The sequence below is a fragment of the Peromyscus eremicus genome, unplaced genomic scaffold (genome assembly GCF_949786415.1).
Source record: "Peromyscus eremicus unplaced genomic scaffold, PerEre_H2_v1 PerEre#2#unplaced_192, whole genome shotgun sequence".
NCBI lineage: Eukaryota > Metazoa > Chordata > Mammalia > Rodentia > Cricetidae > Peromyscus > Peromyscus eremicus.
The window spans coordinates 126,377-150,301 of NW_026734429.1; the positions used below are offsets into that span (position 1 = coordinate 126,377).

General features: G+C 38.3%; 2 protein-coding genes across 2 annotated transcripts; both read right to left on the reverse strand.

Annotated features, from left to right (window-relative positions):
* Positions 1–18,586: 18,586 nt before the first annotated feature.
* LOC131901664 (zinc finger protein 431-like) lies at positions 18,587–22,248 on the reverse strand (the record flags this gene model as incomplete). Its single annotated transcript, XM_059252776.1, has 4 exons — positions 18,587–18,984; positions 19,618–20,723; positions 21,871–21,931; positions 22,128–22,248. Coding segments are annotated over 4 exons (1,686 nt in total), but the record flags the coding sequence as incomplete, so codon positions are not given.
* Positions 19,062–19,493, reverse strand: LOC131901665 (small ribosomal subunit protein uS12-like). Its single transcript, XM_059252777.1, has one exon. The coding sequence runs from the start codon at positions 19,491–19,493 to the stop codon at positions 19,062–19,064; it is 432 nt and encodes a 143-aa protein (XP_059108760.1).
* Positions 22,249–23,925: the final 1,677 nt, after the last annotated feature.

Here is a 23,925-nt window from a genome sequence, read left to right on the forward strand (position 1 = left end):
GGTTCTCTGCTCAGCTCTCTTCACTAGCACACACAGCACAGCACACAACACAAAATTGTTGCTGCCAGGTTCTCTTCAAAGTCAAGCTTGAAGCTAGCAGCTGGAAGAACCCTGCACCACTTCTGACTGACAGGTCACCTGGAGGGCCTGATTGGCTAGTGAGGCCTGAGTGACAAGAGCACCTCCCATAGGGTTACACTCTGCTTAAAGTCACAGCACAATGGTTCCTGACCCTGCCTACCACCCCAGACCCAGACCTTTCCTTAACATTTACATTTCAATAGCACTTGCTCCTGGTTCGAATGGCAGACTCTGCTGTCTTTCTGCTCTTGGTAGGCACTTCCCCTTCTTCATCCTGGACACAGTGTGGCTAGCATGTACAGCCCACTATACTATGTCAGGTGGAGTGATCTCACGTCCCACAGGTGGAAGGGTGCTCAGAATATTAGCAACTAAAGAGAAATTAAAAGACAAAAGAAGAGATGTTTGTTTTGTGACTTCAAGTTGAGGTCAGGTGAACTGAACCCACTTTTTACCTAGTTGTCACAGGGACTTCATACAACCAGGAAATAAATGCAGAAAGTGGATCACAAACAAGATAATAGGTCTTTCTCCCATAAGAAATGGCTTCATTGCTTTAAGATTTTTATTCCTGAAAATCAGAGCACACTGTTGGCCAATGAATAATAATAAAGGGTAAGCTTCTAAGAAAGTTGAATATTTAAAGCATAATGCAGCTAAGAATAATATGTTTACAAGCACTGTTATTAATCAGCATGTCTTACTCCTAGGGCAGGAAAAAAAACAAAACAAAAAGCCACTACATTACTCAAGCTTCTGTACATGAACCATGTTATGAATTGTATAGAGAAGGCTCTGGCAGGTAGAGAGCCAAGGTGCCCTGCTGCTGGTGACAGACAAAGATGACATTCAGACAGCACTCAGTGAAGAGGTCTATTTAGTGGAGGAAGAGAGAAGGGGATGAGAAAGAGGGGAAAAGGGGGGGGGAGAGGGAGGAATCCAAATGTGCTCACACTTCCTAGGAGAAGAACAGGAGAGAGAGAGAGAGAGGGTAGTGGGTGGAATATTCCCTTAAGAATAAGCTTTTATGTCAGGACAATGAGTGCCGCCAAGGGCCAGGATCAGAATATTAATAAACAGGACTGGTAGAATGAATCTCTCCATGTGTGTACAAAGTGGATTTATTAGAATGTCTCACAAGCTGTGGTAGATCTAGTCTAACAATGGCTGTCTACCAATGGAAAATTGAAAAGTCCAGTAGTTATTCAGTACATGAGGCTGGCCATCTCAGCTGGTCTTCAGTATACACCACAATTTTAAGGAAGTAGGCTCTAACACTAGTAAAGTAAAAAACTTGGTAACCAGAGCTAGGGCAAGCAGGTGAAGAGAGAACTTCCTTCTTCAATATCCTTTATATATGTAGGCTGACACCAAGAGTTGCTACCCAGATTAAAGTTGGATTTTATTCTTTGTTGATTTTTTTTTGTTATTTCAAGAAAGGTTTTATTGTTGTTGCCCTGAAACTCATTCTGTTGAGCAAGCTGCCCTCAACCTCAGAAAATCCAAATGCTTCTGCTTCCTGGGGTTAAAGGTGTGCACTGCCCCCAAGCAGCTAAAAGTGGATCTTATCACCTAAAATGATTCAGATTAAAGATGTGTCTTTAACTTCAAAACTTTTAAGAAAAATCCCTCACATGTGTACACAAATCTTTTGGGTTTTAATTAATTAAAGAGGTAGTCAGCAAGCCAGGCAGTGGTGGGGCACACCTTTAATCCCAGCACTCATGACACAGAGGGAGGCAGATCTCTGTGAGTTCGTGGCTAGCCTGGTCTCCAAAGTGAGTTCCAGAAAGGCATAAAGGTACACAGAGAAACCATGTTTTGAAAAACCAAAAAAAAAAAAAAGAGGTAGTCAGCTTGAATATTAAGAATAGCCATCACGGCCAGGTGCTGTTGGCATAGGACTTTATTCCCAGTACTCAGGAGACAGAGGCAGGTGGATCTCTTACCAGTTCAAGGCCAGTTTGGTCTCCAAAGTGAGTTCCAGGAAAGACGCAAAGCTACACAGAGAAACTCTGTCTCAAAAAAAAAAAAAAAAAACCAAAAAAACCCAAAAACAAAAAAAAAAAAAAAAGATTAGCCATCACAACAGACAAGACAGATGAAATGAGAAAGATTTCCTAACTGCAGAAGGCAAGGAGAACATGGGAGTCATTTCCAAAACAATGCTTTTCCTAAACAACGGAAGCATGTGGTTTTTGAATAGGGAGCATGGACACATTCCTGTAGCACTCTGCATATTCTTAAGCATGCTCAGTTAACAAATCCACTTCTGATCACGATCACAATGTAAAAGCAGAGACATTTATGGTTATTCTTACCTCAAAGTTAGGCAGGAACATATATTAATTTTAAAAATGATGGAAAGAAATGTCTCTAACATGTTCATCTTGTACCACAAGGTCTTAGCTGAAAATCAAGGAAATGACCTTGCAAAAAGAACATTGCTTTGGGCCCATGTGACCTGTCAATCTTGATGTTTGATCTAAAATATATCTGTACCATTGCCACAATTCTCACAGATACAAAAGATAGAGAACACAAATACAGAAACCTTCAAGGAAAAGTCACCTAAGAGCACAGTTTACTTTGCTCCTAAATAGATGGTTATAATGATTTATATGAACCTCAGAACAAAACTGCTTTCCCTCTGAGCAGGCTGGCTTAGCCTGGGGGCACAGCTGCTTCCATGTAACACCAGCAGGAGTTCATTTGAATGAGCCCTGGCTTGTTTCATGGCTAAGGGCTATGACATCATAGTAAAAACTTTTATTGTTTCCTTTTTCTAACCTTTAAAAAAAAATATGTACAAACGTTTTTGCCTGTATGTGTCTCTGTGTAGTGCCTAACAAGGACAGAATGAAGCAGAAGATGCCTGGGACTAAAGTTACAACAAATGGTTAGCTCCAGGTGGGACCTGGGAATGGAATCTGGGTCCTCTATAAAAACACCCAGTTCTCTTAATTGCTGAGCTGTCAATCTAGCCCCCTTTTCATTTAAAATTTCTTTCCATAAATTGATAAGCCAGAGATATTACATCACTTTCTCCTTTATCTCTTGATTCTACCCCTTCCCACATACTTTCCAACTTATTACTTATTAGGTGTAGGTGAATATGTATGATGATATACATTAATACAAACTGTTGCATCCATTTTTTTGGATAAAAATATCTATATCTATACACACACACACACAGAGAGAGAGAGAGAGAGAGAGAGAGAGAGAGAGAGAGAGAGAGAATGGGTTGACCATTTTGAATTCGATAAATAATTAGGGATCTCATCTTTGCCTGAGGTTAATTCTCTCTGGAGAATTCCACACTTCAATCAGCATCTGGTATATAACACTGACAGGGTTACCTTGGATGGGAAACATAATCAAGAATAGAAAACAGGTAGGAAAATTAATCACCAGTTAAGAGCACTGAAGATGCTTTTGGAACATCCAGCTTTCATTCCCAATACATTTAAAGGGTCACTGATACCTGTAACTCCAGTACCAGGGGTCCTGACACCATCTCCTTGCCTCCCTGTCCACCATAAGAAAAGGAGACTTAGATCATAAAAATTATTTTTTAAGCTGGAAGTGGCAGTACATTCTTATATTGTCAGCAAACTGGACACAGAGGCAGCAAGATCATTGAGAGTTTTAAAGCCTATGCCACAGTCTACACAAACACATGCACATACACACACAAACACATACATACACACACACACACACACACACACACACACACACACACACACGGAAAGAAGAAAACTGAATTACATATAAGAAAAGGAGCATTAGAACAATACAACACCTCTTAAAGTTATTTCAAGTGTTTGCCACTGGTGCCCATAGAATCATTTTCAAAAATAAATGTGGCTAAGATTAAAAACACTGAAGACAGCTTATGTTGGAGAGTATGTGGAGCATGGGGAACTCCACATACTTCTACACTGTTGGTGGGAGTGTAAACTTGTCCGGACACTCTGGAAATCATTATGGTGCTTTCTCAGAAAACTGGAAATCAGTCTCCCTAAAGACCTAGCTATACCACTCTTGAGCATATATCCAAGGAGTGCTCAATTATACCACAAGGACACATGCTCAACTATGTTCATAGCAGCATTATTGTTAGATTTTTTTTTTTTTTGGTTTTTCGAGACAGGGTTTCTCTGTGTAGCTTTGCGCCTTTCCTGGAACTCACTTGGTAGTCCAGGCTGGCCTCGAACTCACAGAGATCTGCCTGGCTCTGCCTCCCGAGTGCTGGGATTAAAGGCGTGCGCCACCACCGCCTGGCCTTTACTATTTTTTTTTTTAATTTTTTTTTTTTTTTTTAGATTTTTCAAACAGGATGAAAATGCAGCTGTCCTGGAATTAATATGACTTCCCAGGGAGAAATAACACATAGGATATTAAAAAAGAAAAATACCTTTAATAATAGTATGCATTCATCTCTGGCAAATGCTCAAAGAGGAGACAACCTAGACATATTGTGCATTCAACATATGCTGCCATCCTTGTGTTTTTTAGCTACATTCTCCAGGTTTCACATTCAACAATATAAATACAGACAGGCAACTGTAGGTCTAGCCATTTGGGCAAATGGGTGAGTTAGACAGCAAAAGTTTTCCAAGAATTCTTTCTTAAATATTACAGACACCTGAGACAGTAGGTCGTTCTTTAGTGATATTGTGCTGGGTTGAAGCTGACTATGGATGACAATCATGGGAAAAGTGGAAGGTAGAAAAAAAAAGCTGGCATGGGATAGCCTTGTACAAGCTACATTGCAAGACATGTAAGCTTCTTAAAATGAATAGTACCTTGGATACTACTTCCAGTGGTGAAATGGAAAAGTTCTGGGAAGTAAGCAGAATCTATCATACAATGGGACAGACTCAGGAGGAGGCTAATCAAACAATGCTGCAAAAAAACACAGGATATTTCAAGATCATTACTGAGTAAGCCCATCAGTGTTTTTGGGACTGATAACCAAAGCTCTATGTGGGATCTGAAGCAACCCCACAATAAAAGTCCTGGTTCTAGACCATTACCAGTTCACCCAAACATATTCTTGATTCTATGGAAGGAGCTCTGTTTTATTGTCAATCAATCAGGCACTTAGGGAAAGCTCCCAAGGCCTAGGCCCCAGGCTGTTAATAGCTCTTCCAAAAATGATCCTTTTCCTTGTATGAGGGCCTAAATGAAAGCCTTGCTTGATCAGTCCAGTCCTTAATACAACATTGTTTTACTCTTCAAATACTTGTCACCTGGTGTCATATTGACCTTCTGGCAGAAATAAGCTTTTCTCAAGAAGAAAACTGGAACTTTATGGCACACCAGGCCTTAAAGTTGGTTGTGACACTATAATGTCTCAATTAGATGCTTGTTAGAATCTCATTATTGCCGGGTGATGGTGGCGCACGCCTTTATTCCCAGCACTTGGAACGCAGAGGCAGGCAGATCTCTGTGAGTTCGAGGCCAGCCTGGGCTACCAAGTGAGTTCCAAGAAAGGCACAAAGCTACACAGAGAAACCCTGTCTCAAAAAACCAAAAAAAAAAAAAAAAAAAAAAAGAATCTCATTATTTTATACAGTGTTGGGCCAAGTTTTTGGTTGTAAATCAGCAGTGGCTCCATAGTAATGGTTTGGAAAAAAGTGTCTGGACAATCCTGGCAAACAGTAGTGTATCCTATTGTTCTAATCTCTAACAAGCCTGGCTAGAATATACTTATCTCTGTTTTGTTTTGTTTTGTTTTTTTGAGACAGTCCTCTCTCCACTAAATTCTATTTTGTGAGACTTACTATCTCCTAAGCATTAGTAAATCCTTTAAATCACCAATTCTACTCATCTACATCACATGTTACTAGTGGCATGCTACCCAATACATGAGGTGCCTTTTAAAACCACCCACAAAATTAACTGTAAATGCATCTTACACATAAAAATAAAATGCAAAATACTCATCCTCACTCAACAAGGTACTAGAAGGTACTCTCCAAGTTTGGCATCATTGAAAGGACCAAGCGGATGCCATAACAGGCTGCTCAGTCTTCTCTCAGAGATCAGGCCTCAATTTCAGTTTCCTGAGACTTGAACAAGCAGTTTCTGGGAGGGCCATGAACAAAAGACTGCTCAAAGTTCAGCCAGATGTTTACTGTCTGGGGCCCCTCACCAACTTAGAGTTACGTGCAGTATGTGCTTGGCCAGCCAGCCCCCATGGTGGCTCAAGGACACAGCCTGGGACTTGTGCTGGACTGCCCCCAAAGTAATAAATTGTAACCACCAACCAGTAAATTCAAAGGTTACATACCCTCACCCAATTAAAAGAGAACAGAGATAAAAATAAACCAATCTGAGTTGCACCCGTGCAAAACTCCCCCAACCCCCCTGAAGGGCTTGTGGATTTTGCCTTTAAAAAGCTAGCCACACAAAGAAAAAGCAAGTTTCTCCTGGCCTCATGACTATGAGTGAGTGCTTTGGATCGAGCTTCCCTGCCTGCGGCTTGTAAACAAACAGAAATAAACCATGCTGTTGCATTCTGTACCTAAGGTCTGTGGTGGATGTCTTTGGGGTCATAATCTGGGCATAACAATCATGGTTTCCATGGGTGCACCAAAGCATGTTTAAGTTCAAAGATGGCTTTAAGCACAGCTTCATACTTCCAATTCTGTGAGCAGATTCAGCCCACAGAACAGGTATTCAGAAGCCTGCCCCTTGATCCAGAAAGTGTCAAGTACCACATGGGACCTCAGAGGACAGGGATTCTGCAGACAGGTTCCCACTCAGACCCGAGGAGGACTCACCATACTGGATCCTCCACCTCACCATCTGCTCCACCCCATCAATAGACAGCAGCCCCTCACTCACCATGTCATGGTTTCCCAGCTTAGCCATGCTGTCTGCTCAGCTCCCTGCAGGAGCACTCACAGCACACCACACCACACAAAACTGCTGGTGCCAACTCCTCTTCAAAACCAAGTCTGAAGCCAAGGGTGGCAGGAAGAACCCTACACCACTTTTGACTGGCAGGCCACCTGGAGGACCTTATTGGCTAATGAGACCTGAGTGACAAGACCACATCCCATAGGGTTACAATGTGCTTAAAAACACAGCACAATAGTTCCTGTCCCTCCCTTCCACTCCAGACAAAGACTTTTTCTAGATAAGCAGAGATATGTACATCAATAGCACTTGGTCCTGGCTGCAAAAGTAAACCCTGCTCTCCTCCTGCTCTCCTTAGGCACTTCCCCTTCTTCCTCCTGGACACATTGTGGCTGGAGAGCTTGTACATACTAAAAAAACAAACCAACACCATTTCAAGCAAGCTCATCACCCCATCTTGCAACTGGCCTGAGTTTCAAAGTTCTCAGAGCTGCTGACATAGGTCCCAGGACAAAGTCAGGACCTTTGAAGAGCCATCTGGTAACAACTGATTAACCATAGAATGCCCCAATGCCACAGATGGTCAAAAGTTCTAAGTCAGGTTGTTTGAAGGACTATCTGGTAGCAACTGATTAACCACAGAATGCCCCAATGCCAGAGGTAGTCTACAAAGTTTGAAAAACAACTGCTTAAAACTACAAAGTAAGATAACACAGAAATTCTGAAAAGCACCTCAAACTTGAGCCAATCGAGATTTTACCCACACTAGCGCCCATAAATGATATAATCTTATGGCTTTTGCCTTTAAACCTGAGCTTGCAGAGGGGCAGGTACCTCCGCCAGCCTCTACTGTTTTGGATGGCTTGATAAGATCCCTAGATCAGAAACAAGATATTAGGCCTTTCTCCCATTAGAAAGCTGGATGATGGTTCAATTGCTTATGGAGTTTTATTCCTGAAATTCAGAGCAAACTGTTGGCAAATTAAATAAAATAAAGAGTAGTCTTCATGGAAAGTTGAATACTTAGAGAATAATGGAGCCAAGAAGAATGCATTTATAAGCACCATTGTTAGTCAACACATCTTCATCCATGGGCAGGTGAAAAAAAAAAGACAACTGTATTATTCAACTTTCTCACCATGATCAGGACTGGTAGAATGAATCTCTCCATGTATGTAGAAAGTTGATTTTATAGAATGTCTGAAAAGCATTCAGGATGGGAAGGAGATCATTTTAACCAGTCCTGCCTGCTGTCTGTCTCAGGGCTGGGACACCATTGCAGAGAATTCCATTTTTAAGCTTTATTTTTTGAAATGTATATGGGTGTTTGCCTCCAGGAGTCTGTGAAGAGTTCTTGCAGAGGCTAGAAGAGAGTTACAGGAGATGGTTAGGTATAATGGAACCTCTGTCCTATGTAACAATACCTGGTTCTGCTTTGAACTTTTAAGCTATCTCCCTAGGCCACTTCTTTATTTAAAATTTATTTTCATACATTTTAATTAATATCTATTAAATCAATTTTCCCTTTTTGTTCTCTCTCCTTCCCTTCCCAAATTCTTCCCTTCCAATTTCTTCCTTGTTAAGCATGTGAGAATATGTATGCACAAATATATGAATAAAACCTGCTGAGTCCCTTTCTGTTGGTTTTGTTTATAGGGATTCAAGGATGAACACATTGTATTGAGCATGCAGTTGGTGAGCTCATCCCTGCCTTAGGCTAATTCTCCCACCTGCAGGATAATTCCACTATTTAATGAGTACCAAGAGTCTAATCCCCAAGTAATCTAGGTGCTTAGGACAGGAAACATTATAAAAAATAGAAAATATTTTCAAGAGTAGTAATCTTGAGGTGGTAAATACCTCAGCTAACAATTGCTGGTTCAATGGCCCTTAATTTCTGGAGTTGCAGGGAAGACTATGGGCATTGTCCTGAGCCAATCAGTATCCCTTGGTTCAGTGGCCCTCCTCCCTTACCATAATAACCATTCTTACTTTGCATGACTTTGAAATCCAGAAATTCCTACCTCCAAATTTAAGTACCTTGATTTCAGGCCCGTGCCAGCATGCCTGGGTTAGGTGGCTTCAATTGCATTTAGTGAGGAATTAGAATCGTGGATGAATAACAAGAACAGTTACACTTAATTATACTCAAAAACTATTTATCCCTGTGAGCCTAGGTTTCACCATCTGCAGAACAAGAACAGAACTCTTCCCAGGTCATTGATGAGTTATAACACACTCAATAGTAAAGAAAAATAAAATTTTTCATAGTGGAAGACAGTGGACTTTAAGGCAGGAAGTCTATATGGGAACATTCTTCTGTTACTGGAGATAGGACCAGAACCTGTGCCTTGGCTACGTTAACTAGGGAGGATCAGCCATTCCTCCTCAGTAAGCCAATTTAATAAACAAAGTTATCCAGTGAGGGACATACCCACCTATAATGCAGGCACTCTGCAGCTAAAGTGGACAGATCTGTCTGATGTCCTAGGACAGCCTAGTCTATAGTGTGAGTTCCAGGACAGCCAGAGAATCATAGTAATACTACACTTTACAAAAAAGAAAAAAAAAAACAGCAAAGGGGCCAGGCGGTGGTAGCACATACCTTTAATCCCAGCACTCAGTAGTCAGAGGCAGTCAGATCTTTGTGAGTTCAAGGCCAGCCTGGTCTACAGAGCAAGATCCAGGAAATGCGCAAAGCTACATAGAGAAATCCTGTCTCAAAAAACAAAACAAACAAATATAACAAAGGGAATAAAGCAAATTATTAATGAAAATTTAAAACATGATATTTATTCAAATTGACTAATTTGGAACAATAAAAAATAATATAAGATAACTAATCCATCCTTGGGGTCCTAAGATGTTTAGACAGAAGGCAAAAGATATACAAAACTAAGTAATCTAATAAAGCCATGTAACTAATTTTTCCCATCATTAAAACCCTTCCACATTCTCTTCTGGAAGATTCAAGTGTTATCCCACAATGAGATCCCCAGTGAAATTAGAATTTCATGTGGTCCACTATTTCATTAGTTGTTAGCCAATGGGAGATATATAAATGTCTCTTTATGTTATCCTTATTTCTATCAGGAATGTTGGTTACAGGGATTGACAGGGTGGCAACTGAGGAGCTTCAAGGCCCAAGTGTGAATCACAACGTTGGGGCTGCAGGACATTGTCACTGACAGCTGCATGTACTTGTCAAAAACAGGAAAGAGTAGAAGACCTGGAGTGCACCGATTTACCACAACTCTGTGGATACAGAGAGCACAATAGAAGCCAGCTTGTCCTCAGGTACACCCCAAACATTCCTCTCTTGTCATTTGATCCTGGGCTTTGATGATTGAAGCTCCCTCCCTGACACTTCCTCCATACTCCATAGCTTTTTGAAAATGCCTGATTGTCCTACCTTCGAGTGACTTCTGTTTAAGTCTGACAAGCCAGGTGTCATCTGGAGTCACCACCATTCAGGGCTCCTAACAGAAAGTTTTACAAGCATCAAAAAAGCAGAATATCATCCCATTCAGACAAGTCAGTCTTCATGCCTACTATTTCCTCTCCTCTCCTTACAGGAGGTATAAACTCCAGCATGGGGACATCTGACAATTGTCCTTGTGGGCTCACATTGCTGATCATTTTTTGAAATTGGAGACAAACTCAAGTCTTGTGGCTTTTCTTCCAGCAGTCAGATACTTTTTAAAACTTGTAATGTCAGCCAGACGGTGGAGGCACATGCCTTTAATCCTAGCAGTCGGGAGGCAGAGGCAGGTGGAACTCTGTGATTTTAAGGCCAGCTTGGTCTATAAAGTGAGTTCCAGGACAGACTCCAAAAGCTACACAGAGAAACACTGTCTCAAAACAAAACAAAACAAAACAAAAAACAAAAACAAAAACACAAAAAAATACTTGTATTATCAATTATATTCCTGACTATTTTTTTGTATTCTTCCCTCATTTTTTGGAGATTTGGGCTTAAAAACTTCTTTAAGAACCATGTCTAAGTGAGTTTTAGAAGCCATCAATCTTGTATTTCTTTTGGGTCATCAGAGCTGAGGTAAAGATGACATCAGGATCATCCATCACACCTCACTGTTATAATGACATGTTCATGGGGCTGAATAGATGGTTCAACACTTGAGAGCACTGGCTGCTCATTCACAGGGCCTGACTTTAATTCCCAGAATCCAGAAGACAGTTCACAACAATCTCTATCTACAGGCATTGGGGATCAGACCCTCTCTTATGAATCCCACTGGTACCTGGCAACTTCTTGATATACACACTGGCAAAACATATACATCTAAATTAAACTTCATTCTTTTTGAAAATAACATATATATGAAGAAAAAATTTTTAAATATTAAATCACATATATATCTGTCTTTTCACTATTTGTATATCTAGTGACCTAGCAAGCCCAAAGAATGCAGCAGATCTCCTGGACCTAGAAATACAGGTAGTTCTGATCCATCTGATGTGGGTGCAAGGAACCAAACTTGGGCAACCAAGAGGAGCAGGACTATTCAGTAAACTCTCCAGCTTCCAAATATGACATTAAAATGTAGGTGAAGCTGCCAGATTACTCCTTCTGTCTCCTGTCACTTGAAGGTGATAAAAAGTCCTTGTCAAAGGATTCAATGGCTTTCTAACCCTCTGTGAATGGACTCTGTACTTTGGTTCTTATTTCATTATTAACATAGTTCTCTGGGTGTGAGTACAGAAAACAAAAGATAACAAACCTGATTTATTGAAACCCATCAGTGCCCAGTCATATTATATAGAAAAAGTTCTATAATTTGAGATATGTCTTTTTCATTTTGGAATTTTTGAGACAGGAATCCTCCACATAGACTTGGCTGTCCTGGAACTCACTACTTGAAACAATCTTACCTCAAATCTCAAAGTGTTTAAAAGAAACCATCAATGTTCTCATGAACACGAATACCCTCTGAAAATCTGTAATAATAATGTAAACTACCAAATCATTTCATATATTCTCAATATCTAGGTTATTTATTATGTTAATTTCATCCATTTAAAACATTTGAACTATGTTCGTGTGGATATAACTGTACAATCAAGTATATAGTGAGAGTGAGAGGCAGTGAGAGGACAACTTACAGGTGTCTATTATCTACTTTTCCTATGTGAGTTCTAGAGATGAAACCCAGGGAGTCATTTAGTTGCAAGTGACCTCAATGACACATATGGGGTTTAAAAATTATTTATGTATGTTCCAGTCTGAGAGTGTACACATGCCTCAGCCAGAGTGTAGAAATAACTGAAAATTTTATGGGCATAATTTGAGTCTTCCAGAGGTTGAACTGAGGTCATTAGGCTTATTAGCAACCAACATTACCCACATAAACAATTCTATGACATTAGATTGTGGTTTTAAGAAAATGTTATGAACAAAAGTTTAATCCTCAAAATAAACTAACAAAATTCAAAGAAAAGTAAAAAGAATAAAAAGAGATAGCAGTATATTATTTGCATTTGCAAATAGGACCTATTATTCAAATCATCCTGTTTTCCTCTATCATTAAATGACAATATGTTTACAATCTGAAAAGAAGACAATATTTTACTGATGTAATATTTCAACTAGTTTTATTTGAGGGCCAGTGAGACAACTAAGTGAGAAATGTCTGTGCATATGAAGAAGAACAAAAGTTAAGTCCCACAAAGTTGCCTTCTGGTATCCTGATATCTGTCATAGCCTAAAAACCCATAATCACATTACACACACACACACACACACACAGAAATGTCTTTTGTTTGTGTATATTTTGTTTTGTATATTTTAATAAATCCCATTGCCATTATATTATTTGGTATTTCTGGATAATTCACTGGAAAGCAGGACTTCAAGATGAAGTGTCAAATGGGAAATTAATGCGGATATGAAGAAGCATGGGAACTTTAAATAATATGTACAAATACATAGCACATTAAGCTATGTTGTGAAATATTGGTGTGGAACACATGGTGTCATTGATGTGTTGCAAATTTCCAGCATTTCAATAATACAGAATAATCACAATTTTCCAGAACCTTTTTACTTTTATTTTTAATGATTCTCACTATTAATGCCTTTCCCTTTGGGAAATGTTGGACAAGTTTTGGTAAAAGATAAAAATGTATGCAAAGGTAGACTTCCTTAACAAAAGAATGCTTTGGACAAAAATCCCTGCCACTGCAGAACCAGGAATTCCATTATGTCCTTTTAATTACACCAAGAACAGAACATTAAAGATTTACTAGACACACCTGATGCCAAGGGTGAAATGCCTACTGTTCAGATCCTGTGTCTGAGGCAATTAAGGTCAAGAGTTCAATTAATATATATATAGAGAGAAGTTAGAATGGTATGGTATAATGGGAAAAAAGAGTAAGATATCAGGACCTTCCATTTGGGGAGCATTATGAGGGGAACAGGTCCATTCAGCAACATTAAAATTTGTGATATAGTGTCTACTTCCTAGAAGTCCTTTTACCAAGGTCAGGTATTTGGATAAGGATGTCCACTTCCTCACAGGCTTGAGGAAAGTTCCCAGTGGCTAAAGAGCTCATTCTCCTAATCTTTGGCAGGAGGAACTTGTGGTCCTTTCATTAACATATGGCTGATGCCTATTGTCTAGGTCAGGCTAGTTTCCACAACCCATGATTTTAAGCCACACACAACCTCACAAGCCCTTTTCTCACCTGTTGAATCCTACATGCAACTATAGCATATAAAAGGTGTCTTTTTTAAAATTAAACACTGCTCATAGCCGTCCCATTCACACTCACATCGTGTCAGTCCCCTCCTTCCCTCTGAACCCTGCTAATTCCACATATTATCATCTTTGATACCTGAACCCCCTCCCCAAGCAGGTCTCCAGCAAAATAGACAGTTCATTGCTGGTTATCCTACAACATTACATCTCTACAAAGCAGATGAAAATTATTCTTTGAATACAAACATATGGTATTTAATGTTTTTTACATTTTCTTTTATTAGGCTTTTTAATACAAACATTATTGAAACATGTTGACAAAACAGCACACATTAGGGGTATACCACATACCCTACGAATTGTACTTATGAGACTGACACATAAGGATCATGAGTTCTAATGTATCCCTAATGTTGATATCCAAACCAGGTTGAATAACAAACATCTCAGGGAATTTGCGAAATTATGAAAACACAAACCAGGAACAATCTCTCACAGATATAGCAGTTTTTGGCTATTATGAATAAATATGCTATGAACATAGTTGACCAAGTGTTCTTGTGGCAGGATGGAGGAACATCTTTTGGGAATATGCCCAAGAGTGATATAGCTTGGTTTTGAGATATATCATTTCCCAATTTTCTGAGGAAGCACCATATTTATTTCAAAGCTATATAAGGTTGTACTCTCACAAGCAATGGAGGAGAGTTTTACTTACTCCACATCCATGCCAGCATGATATGTTTCTTATGTTATTTATCTTAGCCATTATGACAGCTATAACATAAATATCAAAATAGTTTTTACTTGCACATCCTTGATGGCTAAGGATGTTGACCATTTAAGTATTCCTCAGCCATTTTAGATTTCTCTGTTGAAAATTCTGCGTTTAGGTTTACACCACATGTTTGGATTATTTGGTTTCTTCAGGTCTAGTTTCCTGAGTTCATTATTATCCTGAGTGTGGCAACTGAGAACCACATAGACACACATGACTATGTACTCACTTATAAGTGGATATTACCTTTTAAGTAAAGACTAATCACAGTACAATCCACAAACCCAGAGAGGCTAAGTAATAATTACAGCTGAAGGGAGGGATGCACAGATTTTTCTAGAATGGGGAAATAGAATTGATTTTGTGGGTTGATGGGAACAGGACCAGGAATGATCAGGTGAGGAAGAGAAGAACAATGGGAGAGAATATAGGGAAAGCTGAGTAGAATAGGGACATTTTAGGGGGCAATGCATGTCCCATTAGGGTTGTTCTTCTTACCTAGCTTCTCTGGGATTGTGAATTGCTTATCCTTCACTTTAACTCTAATATCCACTTATGAATGAGGACACACTGTGTTTGTCTCTTTTGATCTGGGTTACCTCACTCAGGATGACTTTCTTCTAGTTCCATCGATGTGCCTAAAATTTCATGATGTAACTGATTTTTACCACTGAGTAATATATATATTGTACTCCATTTTGAAATACATTCAAATACCAGCAGAAATGACAGCTCAACAGACCTGTTCTGAGCACCCTATACTCCCCATAGTATAGTCTGTGGTCTTCCTTACTACTCACTACAATAGAAGAAGAGGAGAATCCTGGAAAGAACCTGCAAGTTACCTACCACTACTCCTGATTGCTAACCCTTCCCAGAGACCTTCATTGGCTAAGGGTCACCCAGGTTGACGTCAGAATATCAGCAGCTACATTTGTGAAAGAGCAGAGATAAAATGATGCAGAAAGCACAGACCTTCCAGCTCTGCCTGCCCAGCCCAGTAGACAAGGCTCTAGTCAAGAAAGTTTGTACTTTAGTAGACATTCTTCCACTCTCCTATAGCACATCCTGTTCCTCATCCAAAGCACAGGGTTCTTAGTGTGCACATTGTATTACACACTTTTTATGCAGGGCAGCCAACACATTGCCTTGTATCTGGGAGTCCTACAGCCAAACACAGTTCATAAACACATAGTAACTGTTGTATAAGTTACTGTGTAACTGTTCTTAAAAAAAACAGGCCATGAATTAGAAAACAATGAGGGGTTATGGAAGGACAGGGAAGAGAATGTGAATATGACATAGTTATAACTTCAAAAATTATTTTGAAAAGTTGAAACAGGCTTTATGTCCATGTGCTTCAGACACTAGGGATTGATATTACAGCACATCAAATATTTCTCAAAACTTTCATCTCAGAGTATACTTCTAAAACCAGAAAAATAACGTCCTGATAGGGAGAGCCACAACATTTTACACAGATCTATTTTGGTTGAACTATTGTAACTATAGCAACTTGATTTCAAGATAAGTTCAATCCTTTACTCAGGTTCTGGATTGCCCTGGTCTGTGGACTGAAAGAAATGGCCAATCAGGACATTTACAGAGCATCTAAAATTGATAACCTAATTCCACATTGCTAATCTCAACTATTGTTGAAGTAGGAAATCTCTCAAACTCTATCCTTCCTCTCCCTTTCTGCACTGTGACTCTACCAGCTTCAAAGTTGGTCAACAAACTCAACTCTCGCACAGGTCCCTCTTCAATTGTAAGTTTCCAGAAATGCCAGAATTTGGAAGACACTCATTCATTGGTCTATTTTTCTTTCTCACTGACCAGTTAAGACCCAGACTAGAAGAAATGGCAGAACTATCTTCACAACTCTCAACAGCACAGTCAGGATTAAAAGATCAAAGCAATTCTCAATTACATTGTGTGAGGAAAGTGTGAGCTAAAGAAGAAAGTGTTCTAAATAGAAAAAAATTTTGAGAAAATGCAAAAAAAAACCTTTATAACAAGGAAATACAATGTTTCTTAGCATACACATGTGAGGTATATAATTTATTTTTATATTCTCTATTAAATATGTTAACATTAACATTGTTAAAATGATTTGACAAGGGCTGGAGAGATGGCTCATTGGTTAAGAGCACTGACTGCTCTTCCAGAGGTCCTGAGTTCAATTCCCAGCAACCACATGGTGGCTCACAACCATCTATAATGGGATCTGGTTCCATCTTCTGGCCTGCAGGGACACATGCAGGCAGAACACGGTATATATAATACAAAAAAAGTGACTCTTAAAATGATTTGACAAAACAGAAAATGTTGGGCGTGCATCCTTTATACATAGAATTGTACTTATCAGACCAAAACATGAGGATTACGAGTTCAAACATATCTTTGACTAATTACTGATGTCCCAGCCAGGCTGGATAACAAACAACATTTTAAGGTAATTTATGAAAAATATAAAAATCCCATCACCCTTTTATAGACACACTTACTTGAAAATTATGGTCACATAGTGCCTGATATTTAAATACAAACAGACCACTTAGATGATGGACATTATTTTATACATTGCAGAAGATAAATTCCTCTCACTAAGTGAGAGCACACGAGAACATGAACAAAAGCCACAGAAGGAATATAAGGACCACAAAATAAACTTTGCTAAGTAGATTTACATTACGTATAGCCGCTTTAATATATACCTCAGAAGTTGCAAAATAGAAGCCATAATGAGATCTTCACATCAGTCTTTAGTGAACATGTTGAATAATTTACTTAATTCAAGGAAATGAAAACAAGATGTTCCTAGTTTTTTTTTTCTTGAAAATGAAGACAACTGTGATTCTAAAGTTTTTACCAAATGTTTACATGAATACACTTTTTCTCTTGTATGAGATTTTCCTTATTTCCTGATATCAATAGTACATAAAAGAAAGCTCTAAAATATTTACAGGGCTAGAGACACGACCAATCTCTTAATACAAGCTCACCCCCAGGACCAAAATCAGGGTTTTGACAACTTACAGTAACTCCCACTGCAAGAAGTTCCAGGGGTCTAAACTTCTGGAGAAGCAGAATGCACATGCACAAGTACAGACAGACATCACATAATTAAAATTAAAAGAAATCTTCAAACTAATTTTTACTTAAGAATGTTTTTCTCTTATAATTCTAGTCATAAAGGTATTGAGGCTTCTGAAGGCTTACAGAGTTACTCCCAATCATGTATTGATTCATTTAACTGAAAGCAAGCATGTAGGCTTGATTTCAGAAAAATCAATCATTCTAAGTCTGTGGTATTATTTGGGAAAATTAAGAAAAGGCTGCCCTGCTGGCAGTAGGCCTGAGAGTATAACATTTCCCATTTACACTTTAGGCTTTATGTTGCAGATTGAGAATGTGAATTTTTAGTTTCCTATTTTAGCTGATATGTCTGACACTTGTTTCCATGCCACTTTCATGCTGATCTTGTATTGCTTTGGAACCAAGGGCCAATTCAATACTTTCATAGGTACACATTAACATGATGTTACATCAAAGCAACAGAAATGAATTAGTACACATTCATGAAGTTTTACACCTGGATTCATTATCTCATGTAATTGAAGTATGAAATCTAAAAGAGTTACCATACTGTTTAAATCTGTAGTCGTTTTGATAATGTGAATTTGCAGGTATAAACCAAATACAGAGGGATATCACAATTCTTGAAGAGAATTTTGACACCTGTGAGATATTTCTCTCCATAATAATCATGTGTAATTGAATATAAGTGTGTTTGCTAAAGATTTTATCAAATCCTTTATAGTCACATTTCTTTGGTATGAGTTTTTTTATAGATGCTCAAAATGTAAAGTTATATTCACAGGCTTTTATATACCAATTACACACTAATAGTAATACTTTTCTAGGGTTTCTTTCCAGTATGTGTTCTTCTATGCAATGGAAGAAAGTTGTGTTATGCAAGGGCTTTACAACACTGATTACGTTCATAAGGTTTCTCTCCAGTACGTGTTCTTCAATGCATTTGAAGATGACCATGCTGTACAAAGGCTTTACCACACTGATTACATTCATAGGGTTTCTCTCCAGTATGTGTTCTATGCATTTTAAGTTAACCATGTTGTACAAAGGCTTTACCACACTGATTACATTCATAGGGTTTCTCTCCAGTATGTGTTCTTGTATGCCTTTGAAGATTACTATGATGTCCAAAGGCTTTAGTACTTTGATCACACTCATATGGTTTCTCTCCAGTATGTGTTCTTGTATGCCTTTGAAGATTACTATGATGTCTAAAGGCTTTAGTACATTGATCACATTCATGTGGTTTCTCTCCACTATGTGTTCTTTTATGCAATTGAAGAACATTGTGGCAAGCAAAGTCTTTACCACACTGATTACATTCATAGGGTTTCTCTCCAGTATGTGTTCTTGTGTGCCTTTGAAGATAACTGTAATGTACAAAGGCTTTACCACACTGATTACATTCATAGGGTTTCTCTCCAGTATGTGTTTTTCTTCTTTCTTTCTTTTTTCTTCTTTCAGAATATGAAAATTTATTATTATTGCCTTTCCAATGTCAAAATTTAGGATCTTGGTCTTTCCTTCTTGCCTTTGTACAGGGCCAAAAGGGACACATTGGCTACTTTAACAACCTTAAAGCAGACTCCAGGAATATCACCTACAGTATGACCTTTTCGACCAAATCCAGCAACCAGAACTTCATCTTTTTCCTCAGTGAAGTTCAAGCAGCCATTGTTGGGCACGAAAGCTGTGATTTTCTTGCCGTTTTTGATGAGCTGCACCTTGACACACTTCCTGATGGCAGAATTTGGCTGTTTGCCTTCAACCTCTACTTTTTCCAGCACAATTCCCTTGGCATGAGAGGCACCTCCAAACAGATTGGCCTTCAGGGCTGTGCCCAAGTGGGCTTTCTTGTATTGTTTATCATGCCACTTCTGGTCCCATCGGTGTCTGCGGAGCTTCCTGGCAGTATGGAGACCATGACACTTGCCCATCTTGCCGGCACCATGGGCCCGAGAGAAAGAGAGCCAGTATGTGTTTTTCTATGCATTTCAAGATTATTGTGAAGTACAAAGGCTTTACTACGCTGATTACATTCATAGGGTTTCTCTCCAGTATGTGTTCTTGCATGCCTTTGAAGATTACTATGATGTCCAAAGGCTTTAGTACATTGATCACATTCATATGGTTTCTCTCCACTATGTGTTCTTGTATGCCTTTGAAGACTACTATGATGTCTAAAGGCTTTAGTACATTGATCACATTCATATGGTTTCTCTCCACTATGTGTTCTTTTATGCAATTGAAGAACATTGTGGCGAGCAAAGGCTTTACCACACTGATTACATTCATAGGGTTTCTCTCCAGTGTGAGTTCTTTTATGCATTTGAAGAACACTGTGGCGAGCAAAGGCTTTACCACACTGATTACATTCATAAGGTTTCTCTCCAGTATGTGTTCTTGTGTGCCTTTGAAGATGACCATGCTGTACAAAGGCTTTACCACACTGATTACATTCATAGGGTTTCTCTCCAGTATGTGTTTTTCTATGCATTTCAAGATTATTGTGAAGTAAAAAGGCTTTACCACACTGATTACATTTATAAGGTTTCTCTCCAGTATGTGTTCTTGTATGCCTTTGAAGATTACTATGATGTCCAAAGGCTTTAGTACATTGATCACATTCATATGGTTTCTCTCCACTATGTGTTCTTGTATGCCTTTGAAGACTACTATGATGTCTAAAGGCTTTAGTACATTGATCACATTCATATGGTTTCTCTCCACTATGTGTTCTTTTATGCAATTGAAGAACACTGTGGCGAGCAAAGGCTTTACCACACTGATTACATTCATAGGGTTTCTCTCCAGTGTGAGTTCTTTTATGCATTTGAAGAACACTGTTTTGAGCAAAAGCTTTACCACACTGGTTACATTCATAGGGTTTCTCTCCAGTATGTGTTCTTGTGTGCCTTTGAAGATGACCATGCTGTACAAAGGCTTTACCACACTGATTACATTCATAGGGTTTCTCTCCAGTATGTGTTTTTCTATACATTTCAAGATTATTGTGAAGTAAAAAGGCTTTACCACACTGATTACATTCATGGGGTTTCTTTCCAATATGTGTTTTCTGATGCCTTTTAAGATTACCATGTTGTGCAAAGGCTTTAGCACATTGATTGCATTCATATTGTTTCTCTCCCTTTTGTCTTCTTTCATGCCTACAAGGATAATTTAAAAATGTAAAACTTTACCACAATTATTACACTTACACCTTTATTTCTCTAAGAATTAATTTTTCAGTTTGTTGTAGATGTAAAAAGGAATCAAATCTTAAGCTGTGTTATCACTTTGCTTAGACTCATGCTGTTGCTCTTCAATAAGGATTATTTTCCACATTTGGAGATGCCTGTTATGGTAAGAACCTTTATTACAGGACTCACATTTATGGCATATTTTTTCTCAAGGAGATTTTTTCATATATATGAAAAGAACTGGAAGAATTCAGACTTTCACCCCCCTTACTTTATCAATATGTTTTCCTATATTGTTAATCCTACTATATTTGCAAAGTGAACCAGGGAAGACAGAAGTATTACATCTTCCCACTACTCATAGGGCTTTTCTTCAGTTTGATTGCTGATGTATTCTTTTTTAAGTTGGGAAACCAATTACATGTAAACTTGAATCACATTTAGCAAGTCTACTCAACATGGGACCACTACTCAACTTATAATTGTTTCGAGATGGACAAGGATACATTTCTTCTTTCCATATCCCTATGTTCATATGGCTTGTATGCAGAGTGACATGATATTCCTAGTAAATGAAGAATACCAAATACAAGGTTTCTACAATGCCTCCACACAGTTTGATATTTTGTTCCTCATGGACATGTCCTATGGGTTTTAAGGATTCTCCACAACAATCCTCCCTTAACTCTTGAATCTAACAACCCATTTCATTAAACTTAGCAGAGTCAGAACAACTAGAGAGTAACACTAGCTTTACTATGGACTACTTGCTTATTAGAATGTTTTGGACACAGACTTATCATATATTCAATGTGTATACCTTTGGTAGTATGAGTGATATGAATCTAAATGAATTAGCAATTCTACAGCACAGCTCTGATAGATCTATGATTCCAATGCTGATTTCTGTTAAGGTATTGATTGCTTGTCTTTCTTCTAAAAAGAATGACCTGCCAACACAATTCACTTACCTGCCTTTCAGGTATATGGATTATGAACATCGTGAATGTACTTTAAGCTGTGATTATTTACACTGCTGCATTTCTTTAAAACTTAAAGAAATATTAAAATATATCTGGGGGCACATTTGTATCAGCTTTCACATGAAAATTACCTTTCATGTCGTTCAGAACTTGCACAATGTTCTTCAACTTCAAGATCTTCCCAATTGTATCCTAAAATATAGGATGAGAAAATGTATGAAATATTACAGAAATTTGTGCAAAATTTAACTTACTATCTTCAGTGATTCTTAGAACCATGCCTGATTTAGTCACCTCATTCATCCTCATTCTCAATCAGAATTACCAAAGAGCATCAATAACTGAGAAACAGTTGTTGCCTTAATTTAAAATGTGAAGGAAAATTTACCTATAGCAGTGAGGTTCAAATATGTCTCCTGCATCACATCTTTATAGAGATTCTTCTGGGAAGGATTCAGCAATGCCCACTCCTCCTGAGTGAAGTTGACATGCACATCATCATAGGTCACGGCATCCTAAAATATGCCATACATAAGTATGCCATGCATATGTATAAAACAAAAGCATGATACTGACAACATTGTAAATACATGCTTCTTTGACAATATAGTCATATAATTCTGGTGCTTCCCACACTTATTTTACAACACAGACATTACAATATAATCAATTTATTTTAGAATGAAACAGAATAGGAGGTTTGTTTCTACTGTTTCTGAATGCTTTGAATGGGATATCACCTTGCAAGAAAAATGCCTATTAACAGACATAGAGAGACAAGCAAACACATCAGCAGTACTGAGTACACATCAGAGAAACTGTATGAATAATAACTAACTACAAAAAATGATGAGTAAGCTTAGTGTATTGGCTCATGCCTTTAATCCCAGAACTCAGAAAGCAGAGGCAAGTATATTTGTATTAGTCTAGTCTATGCAATCAGTTCCAGGACAGCAAGGAGTAAATATTAAGAACCTGTCTGCACTGCAAACATCAATCAAATGTACAAAAAAGATAGGATAAACTCAGAGATTTTTTTTTAATGAAGTTGCTACAAAGAGTTAGGCATTCACTCCAGTTCTGTATTCATCTTCCAGAAACCTGAATTGCTCTAGTTTAAACTGTAGTTTAAAAAATCTTACTAAAAAGAACTGTTTATTGAAACAGTTACAAATAGACAGATGATAACATTAGCAATATCACCGTTGATTATATATAATGAACACAGGGCAGGATAGATGACTCAGAAGTTAAGAGCTTTTGCTGTTCCTTCATATAGATGGGTTCAATTGCCAGGACTTAAATGGGGAAATCACACAACTGTTCATTATTTCAAGCTCATGGATTCTAAGACACTCTTTTGACTATTGCTAGGGCCACACACATGTGTGGTGCATATCCATGTATACAGGCAAAAGAATCATAATTATTACAAAAATCAAAGCAAACACAATGAGCAAGAGGAATGTCACACACATGTAATTTAAAGACTCAGAAGACCCAGGCACTATTACTGTCATGAATATTGCCATCCTGGGAAAGAGAATGATACCCTCTGCCAAATTTAAAAATTCAAGCTGGGGATAAAGCTCAGAAAAACAGCATAAGTTTGGCATGTACAAAATTGTATACTCTAGGCCAATTACCTAATAATGTCTATTAAAAAAACCCTGGAATATTGGCCAACCTTTAATGTAACCATGTAGAAGAAAGTGTCAGGTAAATCTCAGAGTTTAAGGCCAGGTTGGTGTATAGAACTATGTTTAGGACAGTCAGGGTGACTCAGACAAAGTGTATCATCAGAAACAAATATAAAAACAGCAAAATTTAAAAAAAATCATGCTAGAAAATGGCTTAGCATTGAATACTACTTTGATAATTGAATCTTATGTGATTTAGTAATACCATCTATAATGGTGGTAAAATCATGACAGTACAAGAAGGAATGTGGTTGATTCATTTGAATCACAACATAATAGAAACCTAGAAAAGAAAATGAGTTGAGGCTATAGAGATACATATCATACCCCACCCCCAATGAGATATTTCACCCAGAGAGGTTCTTCCTACTTAAGGTTCTGAAAGCACCCCGAAGGAAGCTGCCAAGGAGAGACATATGTTCAAATACCTCATCCTATCTGGGATCTTTTCATACAGTCGACTAGATTCTGACCCATGTCACTATA

What these genes read in the sequence shown, in the direction of transcription:
- LOC131901665 (XM_059252777.1), bottom strand. Translation starts at nt 19,493, where the DNA reads ATGGGCAAGTGTCATGGTCTCCATACTGCCAGGAAGCTCCGCAGACAC.